Consider the following 19,662-nt stretch of genomic DNA (forward strand, 5'->3'; position numbering starts at 1 on the left):
TACATTTATCAAAACTAAAAAATTAACATTGATACCTTACTATTAACAAACTGTAGGATTTATTTGGATTTCACCAGTTTTTCCACTAATGTTCTTTTCCTGTTCCAGGATCTAATTCAGGATACTACATTGCTGTTAGTTGTTATGTCTCCCCAGTCTCTTTTGCTCTGTTTTTCTGTTTCATGACCGTGTCATTTTTAAAGAATATCGGTCAGATATTTTGTAGAACGTCCCTCAGTTTGGATTTCTCTGATGTTTTATCATGATTAGACTGAGGTTATGAGTTTTAGGGAAGATTACCGTAGAGGTAAAGTGCTCTTCTCATCACATCATAGCAGCAGGTACATGGTATCCACTTGACTTCATAACACCAGTGATGTTGACCTTTCTGTTTCATTTTTGATCATTTACTAGACCTTTTAACAACTTGCCTTATTATCTCTTGATTTGTATTGTCTCCTTGTTGCTTCTTATTTTCACAGATCTGGAAAGGCTTATCTTTTTTTGTGTTGTGGTATTTGTGTCTTTTTGGTTTTTATATGCTTTAACTAAGTTTTCGTTTTAATGATGATCTAACTCTGGCTTTTCACATGTTCTCTTTTGCAAGATGAAATCTCATCACTTAGGTTCACTGACCAACTGATATTGCAACTCATTGCCATCCATGTTTTAACCTGAGAATAATTGGGATGGAGTAAAAAAACTATGCCAAATTTTGTTCAAGTGTCTTCTGTTTAAAAATATAGGAAGCAAGCCATACATTTCAGGAAAATGGTTAAAATAAATAATTTTTGTGCCTAATGGATTAAGTTAAGCTTCACTGATGTGTAGAGTACCTTATTATCCCAGTGATGCTACCTGAGTAGGCATTACAGCATGGCACATCGCCTCTTCTTTTAGAAGAGTTTAAAATTCAGTCACATATGCTTTCTAGTGCTGTACAGCTCCTTAGATTGGGCTTCTTTTTGTGGATATAGTAAGAATGGATAATATAATAAATAAATATTATCATTTTTGATATATTATTGCAGATTTTAAATCACACATAGTCTGAGACATTTTAAGCATTATATGGAAGGATTAGTTGATGTAAAATTGTTGTTTCACTTCTTTTATTACATTTGTCTTCACTCTCATTTGTTCTGGATTCTCTAGGAACAGGTATCCTATATTATTCCAATAGATGAGAAACCGTATACCGTGCACCTTAGGCAAAGGTAATTTTTTATTCTTTACTTTTAGATTTAATTTTATTTATATGAATTTATTTACTTATAATAAAAATAGAGTGTTAAAAATAATGTACTTGTTTATTAAAAATTTTAGTTGTCTCAGATGAACAGACAGATGCTCTCCTGTGAATTAATTTTTTGGTCTTAATGCCTCATAGTCTTTTGTGAATAGAGGGGTTAGGAACAGGAAAAATAGGGACTTGTCTCCTGAAGATTAATCTATATGATCTTAAGTTGGCAGAACCAGCAGGACCTGTATAATCAGGGCAGGATGTGATAAGAAAGAAGTAAGTCTGTAACTGTATCAGTTAGGGTTTGATCAGGGAGGCAGGCTCACCACCAGGAAAATGAAATAAGGGATTTAATATAGAAATTAGATCATACAGTGTTCTGGAAACTGGTGAATACTTTATGGAAAATAGTACCAGCTATATACCATGCCTAAGAGAATTATGAACATATTTTAAATAACTTTCTGTAGGGTTTAATTCTCTCTTGGAAACCCAGTAGAGAAAGGCTGGCTTGGAAGCAATTTGTAACTTTCAAGAAGTAGATTTCAGTTAAATTTTGGGTGTAGAACTAGACTACATGGTATTAAGGGGAGGTGAATTGTGAGAAACTGAAAGTATTAAGTGAAAATGACTTTTTCAGAAATGTTCAGCAGAGAAAAAAAGAAGAATATGAATGCTTTTTAAGGAAGAAAAAACAAAGTATTTTGGCTGACAGGAAGTTTCTTAAAGAGAGAAGTATAAACAAGTGATTCATTGTGTTGTTAGATGCCACAAAATGGCATTGAGTAAAAGAAGTGTTAACCTACCTACTCCTTTAGACAGAAGGGAAGAATAGTAAATGACCACTCAAAGAACTTTTCAAGTGCATAAGAGGGAAAGAGAGAACTCATATTATATTTGAGTATCTTATTGAAACTATAAGCAGTAGTAAGAAATAGAGAGACTGGAGCTTGGGAGATGGATAGAGCATGTATATACTCTGTTTTTGGAAATCACCTGTATAATAATTAGGACACCATGACTATAGGAAGTCATAGGAAGCTATTGCAAGAAACTTATATGGGAAATAATGAGAAGTATAATTATGACCATGTAGGATTTATTTATTTTTTTAAAGACATAACTGAGGTGGCAGAAAAAAAGATTAGGTAACAGATTGGACATAGTGGTAGCACAGATTTGGTGGGGCAGTGAAGGAGAAGGAGACCACATCTGCGTCAGGGGATATCCAGGAGAAATGTCCAGTGGCAGTTTGATTGATAGATAGATAGATTGATTGAAGTATAGTTGTCTTACAATATCATATTATTTTCAGATGTACAATATAGTGATTCTATATTTTTATACATTACAAACCATATAATTATGTTATATTGACTGTATTACTTGTGTTGTACATTGCATCCCTATGACTTACTTATTTTATAACTGGTAGTTCATACCTCTTAATCCCCTTCACTTATATATTAAAGGCCATTTATGACAAACCCATAGCTAACATCATACTCAATGATGAAAAGCTGAAAGCTTTTCCTCTAAGGCCAGGAATAAGACAAGGATGCGCCCTGTCACCACTTTTATTCAACACAGTATTGGAAGTCCTAACCATAGCAATTAAAAAGAAATAATATGCATCCACATTGGAAGGGGAGAACTAAAATGGTCACTATTTACAGATGGTAGGGTAACATAGAAAACCCTACAGACTCCACCAAAAAGCTGTTAGAACTAATAAATGAATTCAGTAAAGCTGCAGGATACAAAATTAATATACAGAAATCTGTTGCATTTCTATACACTAGTAATGAAATATCAGGAAAAGAAATCAAGAAAACAATCCCATTTACGATTGCATCAAAAAGAAAAAATACCTGGGAATAAATTTAACGAAGGGAGATGAAAGACCTGTACTCTGAAAGCTGTAAGACATTGATAAAGAAATTGAAGAGAACACCAATAAATGGAAAGATATACCATGCTTATGCATTGGAAGAATTAATATTGTTAAAATGTCCATACCACTAACCAAGGCAATGTACAGATTCAGTCCAATCCCTATCAAAATACTCATGCATTTTTCACAGAAGTAGAACAAATAATCCTAAAATTTGTATGAAACCACAGAAGACCCCAAATAACCAGTTATATTTAGTTCAGGTCATGTGAGAGAGGTGTGGGTTTCAGAGCCATCTTTTTAATATAGGTACAAATGAGGCACCAGAAATGAACAAGATACAGAGGTGGGGGTGAATATTAATGATGAGAAGGAAAAACAACCAGAATTGAAGCCATGGAAGCATTTAAGTGAAGAAGTAAGGATCCAGATGTAGAGACTTATAAAAGTAGACAAAAAGATATGAGGGAAACCAGAGGTAAATGGTATGATTGAAGTTGAAGAGTAGATGTTTTAAAGAAGGGGAGTGTGGTCAATAGTGTGTTAGAGTAGCTTTACGTGACTCAAACTGCTTTTTGGATTTAACAACAAGCGGGTCATTAGTAATCTCTATGGCAACTGTTTTAATGGAGGATTCCCAGCAGAAGCTAGACTGGGTGGTCTAGTTACATTACATTGGATTGAGGAGTGAGCACCAGGTGAGAAAGCATAAGTAAAATAGCATAATAAGGACAGGGAATGATACCAGAGAAGGTTGAACTTAGACTTGTAGTTTCAACACCTATGTTCTGGTTAGTATGACTTTTGCAGAATCCTCTTCCACTTCATTATAGTAATATATATTTAATAGTAAAATTGAGAGAGAATGAAAGAATAGGGAATTTCCTGGTGACACAGTGGTTAAGAAACCGCTTGCCAGTGCAGGGAACACGGGTTCGAGCCCTGGTCCGGGAAGATCCCACATACTGCGGAGCAACTAAGCCCGTGCACCACAACTACTGAACCTGCACTCTAGAGCCAGTGAGTCACAACTACTGAGCCCGCATGCCACAACTACTGAAGCCCACACACTTAGAGCCCATGCTCTGCAACAAGAGAAGCCACCACAATGAGAAGCCCACGCGCCGCAGCGAAGAGTAACCCCTGTTCGCTGCAACTAGAGAAAGCCCATGCATAGCAACGAAGACCCAACACAGCCCCCAAAAATAAATAAATGAAGAAAAATTTAAAAGAAACGAATGAAAGAATAGAAAACTCTCATAATCCTACACCCATTTCGTATCTTTGTCTTGTAGTCTCTTATTTTTTAAAGGAGTATAAGATAGGAAAATTATTTTGAGTAAATGCTTATTGCTTTGAAAAAAGATTACATACAGGTCAAAAGAAGATACTACCTTTGTCAGGGATTGGCAAACTTTTTCTTTAAAGGCCCAGATAGTAAATATTTTAGGCTTGAGCATGATAATATCTTTGTCACAATGACTCAACTCTGCTGTTGTAGCGTGAAAGCTGCCATAAACCATGTATAAGTGAATGGGTATGGCTGTGTTCAAATAGAATTTTATTTACAAACGCAGAAGGTAGGTCAGATTTGGCTTGAGGGATTTAAGTTTGCTGACTACTGCTTTACATGTTTCAAAAAGAATAACTTAAAATTCTCTCATTCTTTTTTTATATTCAGATTTTTTTTAGCAGATAATTTCATGGTTTATTTGTATAATCAAGGATCTGTGAATTCTCATTCTTCAAATATTCAGGTAAGATTTAAATTTTATATTTCAAAGATTTTTAAAACCCTTTTTACATTGAATACTTTCCTAATACAGAAGACTGTATTCACAGGGGATGTATTTAAGTGATCCACTTATGCCTCATTTCACCCATTATTAGGCTTTATTGAAGTCTTGGTAAATTAAAGACAAACTAGATTGACTTACTTTCTACTCTGTCTAGAACATAGGCACAATTAAATTAATTAGTTTATATTTTGTTGAATAAATGAATATACATTAAATAATAATAAAACAAGTACAAATCTTACTGAATCTGAAATCATAGATTGAAATCCTTTCCTTCTTTTTTAGTCCCTGTCTCATCCATCAATGAATCATATTGACTCTACCTTTCAAATTATGTACTAAGATCCACCCTCTTCCTCTGTCTCTATCTGCTGATACCACTGTAAGCATCATATCTAGTTTGGATTATTGCTGTAACTTCCGGAATAATCTCCCTGTTTCCACACCTTGCTCACCTCCTCAGTTCCCAACATGACAACCAGATCAATCCTGTTAAAACCTGGTCAGATCATATCACTTCTCTGTTCAGAAGCCTCCATGGGATGATTTCTCGTTCACAAAGTGAAAACCAAAGTCATTTTAGTATCCTACAGGCTTTACACAGTCTGGTTCTCTTTACTTCTATGACCTCATTTCCAGTTATTCTCTACCTTGCTTATTCTGTTCCAGTCGCCTAGGTTTCCTTGCTATTCTTCAAACATACCAGACATGTCCTCCTTTCAAGAAATTTTCACTTTCTATTTCTTCTGATCCAGATGTTTGCTCTTTCCCAAGATACAATGTTTCTCTCCCTCATTTCCTTCAGGTCTTTGCTCAAAACCATCCTGTTAGTCCTTGACTAACCCCTGTTTTAAATGGCACTCTTAACCTTATTACTCTCTTAACTTACCTGTTTTGTTTTTCTCCATAGTGGTTATCAATATATGATGTACCATATATTTTATCTATTTATTTTCTGTTTTTTCAGTGCAGTATAATCTTCATTTCACCAGAGCTTTTGGTCTGTTTTATTCAATGATGCATCCCTAGTGCCTAGAAAAATGCCTGGCACATAGCATATAATAAAAATTTGTTGAATTATTGAAATATGTTACTTCACTTCTATTGGAAAGGACCATTACTTTCCTTTTATTGCTCCTTCCTTCTCCACATAGTTCTAACATAAAGGCATGTGTTAATAAGAAAACATACATTGATTTATACCAAAATTCATAGCACTGTCTTGGAAATTATATAATTCTCCTATTTTGTCTGTGATGATGTTTGCTGTGTCTCTGTGTTAATTACTGTGGTCAGAGACTGAACTTGGTGTGATTTCAGTCCTTTACAATTTGTTTTTGTGTTTCATGGCCCAGAATATGGTTTCATTTTGGTAAATGTTACATGTTCTTTAAAAAGAAAGTGTATTGGGCTTCCCTGGTGGCGCAGTGGTTGAGAGGTCGCCTGCCGATGCAGGGGACACGGGTTCGTGCCCCGGTCTGGGAGGATCCCACATGCCGCGGAGTGGCTGGGCCCGTGAGCCATGGCCGCTGAGCCTGCGCGTCCGGAGCCTGTGCTCCGCAAAGGGAGAGGCCACAACAGTGAGAGGCCCGCGTACTGCAAAAAAAAAAAAAAAAAAAAAAAAAAGTGTATTCAATGGAATATTACTTAACTATAAAAAAAGATGAAATAATGCCATTTGCAGCAACATAGATGGACCTAGAGATTATCATGTTAAGTGAAGTAAGACAAAAACTAATATCACATGATATCACTTATATGTGGAATCTAAAATAATTATATAAATGAACTTATTTATAAAATGGAGATAGACTCAGAGACAGAAAACAAACTTACGGTTACCAGAAAGGATAGCGGCAGCTGGAGGGGGAGATAAATTAGGAGTTAGGGATTAACATATACACATGACTACATATAAAATAGATAAACGACAGGGACCTACTGTACAACACAGTATATTCAGTGTCTTGTGATAACCTATAATGGAAAAGAATCTGAAAAAGGATACATATATAGGTGTATGTATGTATGTATAACTGAATCACTTTGATATACACCTGAAGCTAACACAACATTGTAAATTAACTACACTTCAATAAAAAAAATGGTTAAAGAACAGAACTCTGTGCAAAAAAAAAGTATATTATATATAGTTTTTTTTTTTTTTTTTTTTTTTTTTTTTTTTTTTGCGGTACGCGGGCCTCTCACCCTTGTGGCCTCTCCCGTTGCGGAGCACAGGCTCGGGACGCGCAGGCTCAGTGGCCATGGCTCACGGGCCCAGCCGCTCCGCGGCATGTGGGATCCTCCCGGACCGAGGCACGAACCCGTGTCCCCTGCATCGGCAGGCAGACTCTCAACCACTGCGCCACCAGGGAAGTCCTATATATAGTTTTTAAGTAGGGTTTTACCTATATTAGGTTAACATTCTGTTCAACTCTTCTATAGATTCTGAATGCTAGATTTATCAGTTATAGAAATGTATGTGCTTAAAAATCTTTTAGTATGATTATGCATTTTTTTTATTCTTTCAGTTTTGGCTTTTTGTAATTTGAAGCTATGTTATTAAATAAATACAAACTTGGAATATTTATATCTTCCTGGTGAATTGAAACTCATGTATCATTATGAAATGTCCCTCTTTATCTCTAGTAATGCTTCTTGCCTTAAAGTCTACATTTTCTGTATTAGTATCGCTTCAGAATCATCCGTTTGGTTTGTGTGGGTGTGGTCTATCTTTTTCTAGCTCTTCAATCTTTTTGTGCCCTTAAATTTTAGATGTTTCTTTTTAGCAGAATATCAGAATTTAAAGGAAATCCATACTCACAATCTTTGTCTTTTAATCGATGACCTAAATTTATATATTGGAAAATAATTTTACCTAAAATACGGGATAAAACTTTGGAAGCAGGATGTAAAATAATAATCCCAAGTATTGATCTGAAAAGAGTAGTTAATATAGTGAAAGTGGCAAATATGGGGAGACTTTTTTTCTGAATGTCACTTTATCGATACTGATATAAACTGTATATAGCCTGTGAAAAATATTCAGAAAGTTCTATTAAGTATAAAAAGTTAAGAAATCATTAGAAAGTTTTGTCAACTCCTAGGTAACCACTTTATATTTTCGCCCCCAGACTCAGTGCTACTACCAAGGATATATTGAAGGATATCTGAATTCTGTTGCCACACTTAGCACGTGCTCTGGACTGAGGTTATGTATTTTTTTGTCATTAATATGCAAACACCATGGTTATGATATTTGTCTGCAGAGAATTTGTTAGTTTATACTAAGTGTGGAGCTGGTAGAGGATTCCCATGTGGAGGTTATTCAGTGAATAATGATAATAATAATAATAATCTCTTCCTCTGAATATGTTTCTTCTCTGATTTCCCTTTACTTTCCCCACTGACCAGAGACATGTCTAACTTCTTGAAGGTTTAGATTTCCTGGTGTCTTTGCTCTGTATCTTGTTTCTTCTTTAGTACAGAAATGACAGTTGAACGTGTCTGACTATAGCAAGTTGGAAGAGCTGAGTTTTGGGTAGCTTATTTTTTCAGCACATAGAGTATTTTTGATACCTACCGTGTACCAGCTACTGGCCTAGTGTTTGGAGATGTAAAAATAAATAAACAAAGCATGCTGTTTCACAAAGGGAAATCATCTTCAGAGAGAGGAAGCACTTCTATATAAACAAATAAGTATTATTATGGTACTCATTTTTCTAGTAATATCACTATCTTAATCTCTCTAAGAACTGTAGGGTTTCCTCTTTAGTGCTTGGAGAGTTTTCCATTCTGTCAGGATATTCTTCACCTTCATATTGTAGTGTAGGAGCCTTGTTTCCACAAACGAATTTTACTCAGTGCTTTTTACATGGAATTCTGAAATGTGTTTTTTAGAGAGTAGTCACTTGAACTGTTACCTGTATTCAAGAAAGAATACTTATAAAAGTTGTTTACTCTTTAAAATTTAGCTTTTAATTTCTTATTCAGACTAGGTACATAAACAAAATTCATAAATGCCTTCTAATTACTGCTGAATTTTATTTTTATGAATAAAATTACTGATTATGTATCCTTTTTTTATGCAAGCAATGTAATCATTGCAGTGCAAAACAGAAAGAAATTTATACAGATTTCTATTTGCTATTGCTTTCATTAAATTACTGACTTCGGGAACAGGAGAATGACTTGATCACAGTAATGCTGTGTACTTGCTAGCAACTGATTACATAATTTGTGCTGCGTTTATAACTATAAAGTAAATTAAATGGAAAGTTACTTTTTTGGATTGGGGAAGACCTTTTTTTATCTCTTCAGAGTCATCTCCAAAACATAAAGAGTTTGGGTCAAAATACTGAGCTCAAAAACATTCTGTATCTTTCTTCTCACTCTCCTCCTCCCCCTCCTTCTCCTCCTCCTCCTCCTTTTTTAAGGAATTCTGTCGGAGTTTTATGATATAGAATTAATTAAAAGCACTTAAATTTTTAACCTTAATTTTACAGAGGAATATTGCAGTTTGAAAATTTTTCTTATGGAATTGAGCCTCTGGAATCTGCAGTTGAATTTCAGCATCTTCTTTATAAATTAGGAAATGAAAACAATGAATTTGCAGTTCTTACTGAAAATAACCAAGACACAGAACAAAACCCAATGGACTATAATATTTTTATAAGTGAAAAAGTGAGTTATGTATGCTTTATTACTCTTTCAAGGCAGTTACTGCTTTTATTTACTTATTAATTTAATTTATTTTTTAACATCTTTATTGGAGTATAATTTTTTCACAATGGTGTGTTAGTTTCTGCTGCATAACAAAGTGAATCAGCTATATGTATACATATATCCCCATATCTCCTCCCTCTTGCGTCTCCCTCCCACACTCCATATCCCACCCCTCTAGTTGGTCACAAAGCACCGAGCTGATCTCCCTGTGCTATGTGGCTGCTTCCCACTAGCTATCTATTTTACATCAGGGAGTGTATATATGTCCGTGCCACTTTCTCACTTTGTCCCAGCTTACCCTTTCCCCTCCCCACGTCCTCAAGTCCATTCTCTACATCTGCATCTTTATTCCTGTCCTGCCCTTAGGTTCTTCAGAACCTTTTTTTTTCTTTAGATTCCATATATATGTGTTAGCATACAGTATTTGTTTTTATCTTTCTGACTTACTTCACTCTGTATGACAGACTCTAAGTCCATCCACCTCACTACAAATAACTCAAATTCGTTTCTTTTTCTGGCTGAGTAATATTCCATTGTATATATGTGCCATATCTTCTTTATCCAGTAATCTGTTGATGGACACTTAGGTTGCCTCCATGTCCTGGCTATTGTAAATAGAGCTGCAATGAACATTGTGGTACATGAGTCTTTTTGAATTATGGTTTTCTCAGGGTATATGCCCAGTAGTGGGATTGCTGGATTCTATGGTAGTTCTGTTTTTAGTTTTTAAAGGAACCTCCATAGTGTTCTCCATAGTGGCTGTATCAATTTACACTCCCACTAACAGTGCAAGAGGGTTCCCTTTTCTCCACACCCTCTCCAGCGTTTATTGTTTGTAGATTTTTTGATGATGGCCATTCTGACTGGTGTTAGGTGATATACCTCATTGTAGTTTTGATTTGCGTTTCTCTAATGATCAGTGATGTTGAGCATCCTTTCATGTGTTTGTTGACAATCTGTATATCTTCTTTGGAGAAATGTCTATTTAGGTCTTCTGCCCATTTTTGGATTGGGTTGTTCGTTTTTTTTGATATTGAGCTGCATGAGCCGCTGGTAAATTTTGGAGATTAATCTTTGGCAGTTGCTTCATTTGCAAATATTTTCTCCCATTCTGAGGGTTGTCTTTTCATCTTGTTTATGGTTTACTTTGCTGTGCAAAAGCTTTTAAGTTTCATTAGGTCCCATTTGTTTAGTTTTGTTTTTATTTCCATTCCTCTTGGAGGTGGGTCAAAAAGGATCTTGCTGTGATTTATGTCATAGATTGTTCTGCCTATGTTTTCCTCTAAGAGTTTTATAGTGTCTGGCCTTGCATTTAGGTCTTTAATCAATTTTGAGTTTATTTTTGTGTATGGTGTTACGGAGTGTTCTAATGTCATTCTTTTACCTGGAGCTGTCCGTTTTTCCCAGCACCACTTTTTTTTTTTTTGTGGTACGCGGGCCTCTCACTGTTGTGGCCTCTCCCGTTGCGGAGCACAGGCTCCGGACGCACAGGCTCAGGGGCCATGGCTCACAGGCCCAGCCGCTCTGCGGCATGTGGGATCCTCCTGGACCAGGGCACGAACCTGCGTCCCCTGCATCAGCAGGCGGACTCTCAACCACTGCGCCACCAGGGAAGCCCCCAGCACCACTTATTGAAGGGGCTGTCTTTTCTCTATTATATATTCTTGCCTCCTTTATCAAAAATAAGGTGACCATATGTACGTGAGTTTATCTCTGGACTTTCTATCCTGTTTCATTGATCTGTATTTCTGTTTTTGTGCTAGTACCATACTATCTTGATTACTGTAGCTTTGTAGTATAGTCTGAAGTCAGGGAGCATGATTCCTCTAGCTCCATTTTTCTTTCTCAAGACTACTTTGGCTATTCAGGGTCTTTTGTCTTTCCATACAAATTGTGAAGTTTTTAGTTCTAGTTCTGTGAAAAATGCCATTGCTAGTTTGATAGGGATTGCATTGAATCTGTAGATTACTTTGTATAGTATAGTCATTTTCACAGTGTTGATTCTTCCAATCCAAGAATATGGTATATCTGTCCATCTGTTGGTATCATCTTTAATTTCTTTCAACAGTCTCTTATAGTTTTCTGCATACAGGTCTTTTGTCTCCTTAGGTAGGTTTATTCCTAGATATTTTATTATTTTTGTTGCAATGCTAAATGGTAATGTTTCCTTAATTTCTCTTTCAGATTTTTCATCACCAGTGTATAGGAATGCAAGAGAATTCTGTGCATTGATTTTGTATCCCGCTACATTACCAAATTCATTGATCAGCTCTAGTAGTTTTCTGGTAGTATCTTTAGGATTCTCTACGTATAGTATCATGTCATCTGCAAACAGTGACAGCTTTACTTCTTCTTTTCCAACTTGGATTCCTTTTATTTCTTTTTCGTCTCTGATTGCTGTGGCTAAAACTTCCAAAACTGTGTTGAATAATAGTGGTGAGAGTGGACAACCTTGTCTTGTTCCTGATCTTAGAGGAAATGGTTTCAATTTTTCACCATTGAGAACGATGTTGGCTGTGGGTTTGTCATATATGGCCTTTACTATGTGGAGGTAAGTTCCCTGTATGCCTACTTTCTGGAGGGTTTTTATCATAAATGGGTGTTGAATTTTGTCGAAAGCTTTTTCTGCATCTATTGAGATGATTGTATGGTTTGACTCCTTCAATTTGTTAATATGGTTTATCACATTGATTGATTTGCGTATATTGAAGTATCCTTGCATTCCTGGGATAAACCCCACTTGATCATGGTATATGATCCTTTTAATGTTCTGTTGGGTTCTGTTTGCTAGTATTTTGTTGAGGATTTTTGCATCTATGTTCCTCAGTGATATTGGCCTGTAGTTTTCTTTCTTTGTGACATCTTTGTCTGGTTTTGGTATCAGGGTGATGGTGGCCTCGTAGAATGAGTTTGGGAGTGTTCCTCCCTCTGCTATATTTTGGAAGAGTTTGAGAAGGATAGGGGTTAGCTCTTCTCTAAATGTTTGATAGAATTCGCCTGTGAAGCTATCTAGTCCTGGGCTTTTGTTTGTTGGAAGATTTTTAATCACAGTCTCAATTTCAGTGCTTGTGATTGGTCTGTTTATATTTTCTATTTCTTCCTGGTTCAGTCTCAGAAGGTTGTGCTTTTTAAATATTTGTCCATTTTCTCCAGGTTGTCCATTTTATCGGCATATAGTTGCTTGTAGTAATCTTCATGATCCTTTGTATTTCTGCAGTGTCAGTTTTTACTTCTCCTTTTTCATTTCTAGTTCTATTGATTTGAGTTTTTCTCTTTTTTTCTTGATGAGTCTGGCCAATGGTGTATCAATTTTGTTTATCTTCTCAAAGAACCAGCTTTTAGTTTTATTGACCTTTGCTATTGTTTCCTTCATTTCTTTTTCGTTTATTTCTGATCTGATCTTTATGATTTCTTTCCTTCTGCTAACTTTAGGTTTTTTTTGTTCTTCGTTCTCTAATTGATTTAGATGTAAGATTTAGTCATTTATTTGAGATGTTTCTTGTTTCTTGAGGTAGGATTGTATTGCTATAAACTTCCCTCTTAGAACTGCTTTTGCTGCATTCCATAGGTTTTGGGTCATCGTGTCTTCATTGTCATTTGGTTCTAGGTATTTTTTGATTTCCTCAGTGATCTCTTGGTTATTTAGTAGTGTATTGTTTAGCCTCCATCTGTTTGTATTTTTTACAGATTTTTCCCTGTAATTGATATCTCATCTTATAGCATTGTGGTTGGAAAAGATAGTTGATATGATTTCAATTTTCTTAAATTTCCCAAAGCTTGATTTGTGACCCAGGATATGATCTATCGTGGAAAATGTTCCATGAGCACTTGAGAAGAAAGGGTATTCTGTTGTTTTGGGGTAGAATGTCCTATAAATATCAATTAAGTCCATCTTGTTTAATGTATCATTTAAAGCTTGTGTTTCCTTATTTATTTTCATTTTGGACGATCTGTCCATTGGTGAAAGTGGGGTGTTAAAGTCCCCTACTATGATTGTATTACTGTCTATTTCCCTTTTTATGGCTGTTAGCATTTGCCTTATGTATTGAGGTGGCAGCTTGCCAAGAACCATCTTTTCAGTTGCTTCAAGTCCTGTGGGTCTCATAAATGCAAGCCCCCTAGCCACCAGAGCCAGGCATTGAAGGAGCATTCCCTAGGTGGTAGCTGCAAAAACTGGGGCACTTGTTTTAAAAACTAGGGCATCAATTGCATGTAAAATTCCCTTGCAGGAAAAACTGGATCTCTGGAGGGTAGCAGAGGGAGTTCTTGAAAATAGCACTCACCCTCTGAGGTATCTGGAAAGCATGACACTTAGCCCATAGATGTGTGTTTAATTAGAAGTCTGCCTCTCAGGCTGCAGCCATGATGATTAGCTAATAGGCCTCTGTAACAGAAAGACTGAGGTCTTGGATCTTTTGCCTCTTGCTGGCTGGGGCCTGGTAGCTGTTTAAGAACTCTTTCTCTGTTAGCTACTGTCCTATGGGACCCACAAGTATAAGCCCCACTGGCTGCCAGAGCCAGGTGATGTAGAGGTATTCCTGGGTAGCTGCCATAAAGATTGGAGTGCCTAACAGGGGTATGAGCTCCTTTATGATCATTACAATCCCATGGGATTAGGAATGCAAGCTCCTTTGGCTTCCAGAGTCAGGCAGTCAAGTAATGTCCCCAGGGAGTCAGCTGCAACGATCGGTGCACCGGATGCATGTAAAAGCTCTCTTCTGGGAGATATAGTGCTCTGGAGCATGGACAAGGGAAAGCACGAAGATGGTACCTGCAGGTCTTCATCACTGGATGTGTGTGCTAATTAGATGCCTGCCTCTCAGGCTGACACCTTAATATAAGCAAGGGAATTTCCTTTACTTTAAGTCTGGGCATGACTAGCTCCCTCTGAGCTGGGCCCTACAGAAGGTAAGTCCAAGTGCCTGGGCCCTTGTTGACCTGGTTCCCAGAATGACACAATCTTGTGAGTCTGGGGACTCAAGCCCCATTGGTTTCCAAAGTTCCATATTTTGGGGGCTTGTCTCTCAGGTGCAGGTCCTAAAAGTTGTGGTGCCCAATGTGAGGTTCAAACCCTTCACTCCTCAGACAGAAGCTCCAGGTTTAGAATTTTCTCCAGGTTGTGGGTCATAGCACTGAGGGTGGCATTTACGGTAAGAGTGTGTCTCAGTACATCCTACCTGATTCACCATGCTTTTCTTCTCATTTTCCTGATGTATAGTTACCACTGAGCCAGACTTTAGGTTTTTTAAAAGAGGAAATTGTTCTGTATGTAGTTGTAGACTCAATAGGTCTTTGGGAGGAGTTGATTTCAGGATCTTCATATTTTGCCATCTTGAACTGGAACTCACATTAAATTTTTCCAAGAAAACATGAAATAATAACGCTCACCAGAAAGATAAATATATAGCAAAGGGAGTGGATTAATCAGTTACAAAGCTACTATGAAGGTTAAAAGACGAAAGTAGTAAAAATAGTAATAACTGTGATTATAATAATTAGTTAAGGTATACACAAGATAAAAGAGATAAAATATGACATAAAAACATAAAATGTGGCAGGGAGTAAAAATGTTGAGCTTTTTCAAAAAACTTAAGTTGTTGTCAACTTACAATAGACATATGTAAGTTATTTGTAAGCTTCATGGCTTACAAATAGCAAAAACCTATAGTAAATACACAAACAATAAAAAGAAAGTAATATATTACTAAAGAAAGTCATGAAACCACAAAGGAAGAGAGCAGGAGAAGAAGAAACAAACAGCCAGTAAACAATTAATAAAATGGCAATAATTACTTTTAAATTTTATTTGAGTTCTCTCATTTCTCTACCTATCAGTAATTACTTTAAATGTAAATTGACTGAGTTCTCCAGTCAACAGACATAGAGTGGCTATGTGGATTAAAAAAATAAGACCCATCTGTATGCTACATACAAGAGACTTTTGATATAAGGACACACAGAGACTGAGAGTGAAGTGATGGAAAAAGATTTCCAAGCTAATGGAAACCAAAAGAAAGCTGGAGTAGCTATAATTATATCAGACAAAATAGGTGTAAAAAAAAAAAAGATTGTAATAAGAGACATGGATGGGTGTCACATAATGATATAGGGGTCAATTTAACAAGAAGATATAACATTTGTAAGTATTTATGTACCCAACATAGGATAACCTAAATATATAAAGCAAATATTAACTGACCTAAAGGGAGAAATAGACAGCAATATAATAATAGTAGGGAATTTTAATATCCCACTTAAATCAATGGATAGATCATCCAGACAGAAAATCAATAAGGAAACATTGGCCTTAAATGACACATTGGAATGATGGACTTAACAGATATATACAGAATACTCCATGTAAAAGCAACAGAATACACATTCTTCTGAAGTTCTCATGGAACATTTTCCATGAGAGATCATGTTAGGCCACAAAACAATCTTAATAAATTTAAGAGGATTGATAACATACGAAGCATGTTTACTAACCACAATGGTATGAAACTGGAAATTATTTACGTGAAGAAATCTGGATAATTCACAAATATGTGAAGTTTAAACAGTATGCTACTGAACAACAAATGGGCCAAAGAAAAATCAAAGGAGAAATTTTTAAAAATACCTTGAGACAAAAGAAATTGGAAATAGCATATACCAAAAATTTGTAGGATGCAGCAAAAGTAGTTCTACGATGGAAGTTCTTAGCGATAAATGGCCTACCTCAAGAAACAAGAAAAGTCACTAATAACCTAACTTTATACCTCAAGGAACTAGAAAAAGAACAAATGAAACCCAGGATTAGCAGAAGGGAGGACATAACAAATGTAGGGCAGAAATAAATGAAACAGATTCCAAAAGGACATTAAACAAGGTCAGTGCAGCTGAGAGCTGGTTCTTTGAAAAAATAAAATTGACAAACCTTTAGCTAGGCTCACCCAGAGAAAAAGAGAAATCATAAAATAAAAAATGAAGGAGATGTTACAACTGATCCCACAGAAATATAGACTACTAGAAAGAATTATATGTTAACAAATCAGGCAACCTGGGGAGGGAAAACTTGGGAGCTTGGGGTTAACATATATACACAACAATATATGAAATAGATAACCAACAAGAACCTACTATATAGCACAGGGAACTATACTCAATATTTTGTAATAACCTATAAGGGAAAAGAATCTGAAAAGGAATACATATATATTATATGTCATATATATTAAATATATATATATATATGTATATGAATCACTTTGCTGTACACCTAAAAGTAACACAACATTGTCAATCAACTATACTTCAATTTAAAAAAATTAGGCAACCCAGAAGAAATGGATAAATTTCTAGAAACACCTAACCTACAAAGACTGAATTATGGTGAAATAGATAATCTGAATAGACCAATTACTGGTAAGCGGATTTAATCAGTAGTCAAAAATATGCTAACAAACAAAAGTCCAAGACCAGACTTATACAATTCACTGGTGAATTGTACCAAACATTTAAAGAATAATTAATACCAATCCTCAAACTCCTTTTCCAAAGAATAGATGAAGGGGGAACACTTCCAAATTCATTTTACAAGGCCAGCATACCCTGATACCAAACCCCAGACAAAGATACCACAAAAAAGAAAAGAAAAGAAAAGAAAATTACTGGCTAATATCCCTGATGAACATAGATGCAAAAATCTTTAAAAAGATAATAGCAAACCAAATTCAACATTAAAACATTAAAAGGAAAAAAACATTAAAAGAATCATACACCATGCTGAAGTGGGGTTTATTGCAAGGATGAGAAAATGGTTCAACATCAGCAAATCAATCAATGTGATATACCACATTAACAAAATGAAGGATAAAAATCATGATCATCTAAATAGATGCAGAAAAATCGTTTGAAAACATTCAGCATCCATGTATAATAAAAACTCAACAAAGTGGATACAGAGGGAACATACTTCAACATAATAAAGACCATATATGGCATGCCCACAGCTAACATTGTACTCAACGGTGAAAAACTGAAAGCATTTCCTCTAAGATCAGGAACATGTCAAGGATGCCTACTTTCGCCACTTTTATTCAACAAAGAATTGGAAGTTCTCACCACAGTAATTGGGTAATAAAACGAAATGACATGCATTCAAATTGAAAGGAAGAAGTAAAACTGTCACTACTTGCAGATGACATGATATTATATATAGAACACCCTAACTACTCCATAAAAAACTTATGGAGTACACACACACAAGATAAAAGAAAATGGTAACTGTGTGAGAGTGGATATGTTAATTAGCTTGAATGTGGCAGTTATTTCACATTGTGTATGTATATCAAAGCATCAAGTCTTATAGCTTAAGTATATATATATATTTCAACTATGACTCAGTAAAGGTGGAAAAATATTTTAAAAGTTCAGAATAAACAATTTGTGAAAGTTTTTAAATACTGCTATTCTTTCTTTCTAGCCAGAATCAGCTGTTCCAGATTTAATTCCTCTTTATCTAGAAATGCATATCGTGGTGGACAAAGTTTTGGTATGTGTTTTGCTTTTCCTTTGCTTTTGAATATTTGATATGAATGTATGATTATCCCTAACTAGAAAGGAACTTAAAGATTGATTCCAATCTTCTTACTTCCATGTCACTCCTAGAGAACAGTGAAGACGTCTTCTATTTGAAGAATCGAATATTCAAAATTACATTAGTTCTATCAGAAATGTTTTATTTGAAATCTTTACATAACAAACCTGCATAACAAAATGATTTTTTTTTTTTTTTTTGCTGGTACTTCACATCTTTAGGGCCTTTCTCAATCCACAAAAATTTTTAACGGTGATTTTTTAAAGTGAAATTCTCTAAGCTTTAATTCTTGTTTTAGGGTACTTGAAGAGCAGCATGTAGTCTAGAGAATCTTTTTCCCTATAAGATATTTATTGGCACAGCAATGATGATAGTATAACTACTTATGATAACTGCTTACATTAAAATGTCAAGATTTTTTTAGTGGTTTTTAATGGTGCAACTGTTTGAGTCTGTTGACTCAAGTCTGATTGAGTCTAGTCTAAAGGCACCTCTAGATTCCTTATTCCCATAAACAATTTGAGGATCTCTGAACTTCAGACCCTTGAGGTGATTACTCAGTTTGTACTCAGTTGGGTGTGGTTTTATTTCTCCTATATTTCAAAGATTTCAGAAAACAGGGATAAAGTATACTTTCCAGGTTTTGTTTTGAAGATAAGTATTTGATTGTCACATCTATGGAATACTACAGAGAATGTGAATTTCCCTTTCTATTCATAGGATTGTAGAGCTTGTCAGGAAGCCAGAGTTGAGGGTCAGAGACAGGAGATATTTGGAGAAGGATATTAAAATACTTGACTTATTAGAGTATTAGGGAAAAGGGCAAATGGAACATTTAAGAGAAAGTTGAGATATTTCTAGTAAAGATGACTAGATTTCCAGGGAATATTTGGGTTTATGAAAATTATTTTGTTTCAGGATTACGTTACAAATTTTGAGAGTTGTTTTAAAAGCGTCTTGTCCAAATTGCCAGGTTTGTCAGCCATATAATGCTCATTAAACATCTCTTTTTTATGTTCTTACAAATATTTATGTTTATGTATTCTTTAATAAAACAAACATTGAGCCAGTATGACATCTGTGTTACTAGATATTGGGCATATAAAGAAGAATAGTGATGTCTTCAATCACTTCACAAATTTTAAATCCACAGTTGTAGCCTAGTGAATTCAGTGCCAGATTGAGGGAAGATTATGGTACTATGAAAACACAGTACATTAATAGAGAAAGACATGAAGACACACAGCTGTAACCTGAGGTATTGTAAGAGCGTGTAAGTAGGTGTTTTAACATGTAGGTTTTATTATTATTCAGGTATGCTGATGCCAACAGATCAGGAGATGATTACTATTGGAAAGTTAGTTTGTTATTCACAGTTCCCAGGAGGAAAGGGCACACCACATCATGCCACATGGAGAAG

The 19,662-nt window shown here is 35.5% G+C and overlaps 1 protein-coding gene across 1 annotated transcript in view; it reads left to right on the forward strand.

Annotated features, from left to right (window-relative positions):
• Positions 1-19,662, forward strand: part of ADAM32 (ADAM metallopeptidase domain 32) — a gene marked incomplete at its 3' end in the record, with an annotated part of 166,323 nt that overhangs the window by 28,279 nt on the left and 118,382 nt on the right. The window contains exons 3-7 of the mRNA XM_082680384.1: positions 1,156-1,217; positions 4,819-4,894; positions 8,071-8,147; positions 9,442-9,619; positions 18,129-18,197. Of these exons, the coding sequence (XP_082536510.1) occupies positions 1,156-1,217; positions 4,819-4,894; positions 8,071-8,147; positions 9,442-9,619; positions 18,129-18,197 (462 nt within the window). The remainder of the gene's footprint in view (positions 1-1,155; positions 1,218-4,818; positions 4,895-8,070; positions 8,148-9,441; positions 9,620-18,128; positions 18,198-19,662) is intronic.

Source organism: Grampus griseus (assembly GCF_964374135.1).
Source record: "Grampus griseus genome assembly, chromosome: 21".
Taxonomy (NCBI): Eukaryota; Metazoa; Chordata; class Mammalia; order Artiodactyla; family Delphinidae; genus Grampus; species Grampus griseus.